The sequence below is a fragment of the Mandrillus leucophaeus genome, unplaced genomic scaffold (genome assembly GCF_000951045.1).
Source record: "Mandrillus leucophaeus isolate KB7577 unplaced genomic scaffold, Mleu.le_1.0 Scaffold338, whole genome shotgun sequence".
In the NCBI taxonomy this organism is placed as follows: Eukaryota; Metazoa; Chordata; class Mammalia; order Primates; family Cercopithecidae; genus Mandrillus; species Mandrillus leucophaeus.
This window is the reverse complement of record NW_012103565.1, coordinates 3,370,826-3,371,412: the sequence shown is the minus strand read 5'-3', so window position 1 is coordinate 3,371,412 and position 587 is coordinate 3,370,826. Positions and strand designations below refer to the sequence as shown.

The window sequence follows — 587 nt, the reverse complement described above, 5'->3', positions numbered from 1 at the left end:
CGACACAACGAAATACAGGTCTCAAGCGATTTACAGCTCGGTGCTTACCAACTCGGTGCTTATCAACTCGGTCACCGGCCGAGGGGCAGCCCTCTGGCGCCGCAGCCCCACCTCTCTATGACGTCACACGAGGAGCCCTGAAGTGGCGGTCAAGCTTGAGGCGTCATCTGGCTGCGCCTAGTGGGCCATTGCCTTACAGTTGCTGAGAGGAGGCGAGAGGCGGGGACGCTGAGGCCAAGATCATGTCTGACTGGGAGAGGTTTCCTTGGCAGCAGAGGACGCTAGGTTTGGGATGAAAGAAGCTGGGCAGATGCAAAATCTGGAGAGCGCGAGGGCCGGGCGGTCAGTTAGCACCCAGACTGGCAGCATGACCGGTGAGTGTCCCGGACCCTGCTCCCGCCACCCTACCTTTCGCTCTGTCCTGTGCGTCTCCCGTCATTGAACTCCAGATTCCTTGTCTGCACCTCTTTGCCTCCCCTGCTGCTTCTGGATGTCTCCTGCTCGCCCTCTCCGTGTCCCCTCCTCAGTCGCCAGAACCGCTCGGCTCGGTCGCACCGGCTTTTGAAGTGTGACTTTTTAACCCCTCT

General features: G+C 60.0%; 1 protein-coding gene across 1 annotated transcript in view; it reads left to right on the top strand.

Moving 5' to 3' along the window:
• The first annotated feature begins 349 nt into the window (after positions 1 to 349).
• CDADC1 (cytidine and dCMP deaminase domain containing 1) overlaps positions 350 to 587 on the top strand; it is a 49,751-nt gene continuing 49,513 nt past the window's right edge. The window contains exon 1 of the mRNA XM_011988789.1: positions 350 to 374. Coding sequence (XP_011844179.1) covers positions 368 to 374 — 7 coding nt within the window. The 5' untranslated portion in view covers positions 350 to 367. The remainder of the gene's footprint in view (positions 375 to 587) is intronic.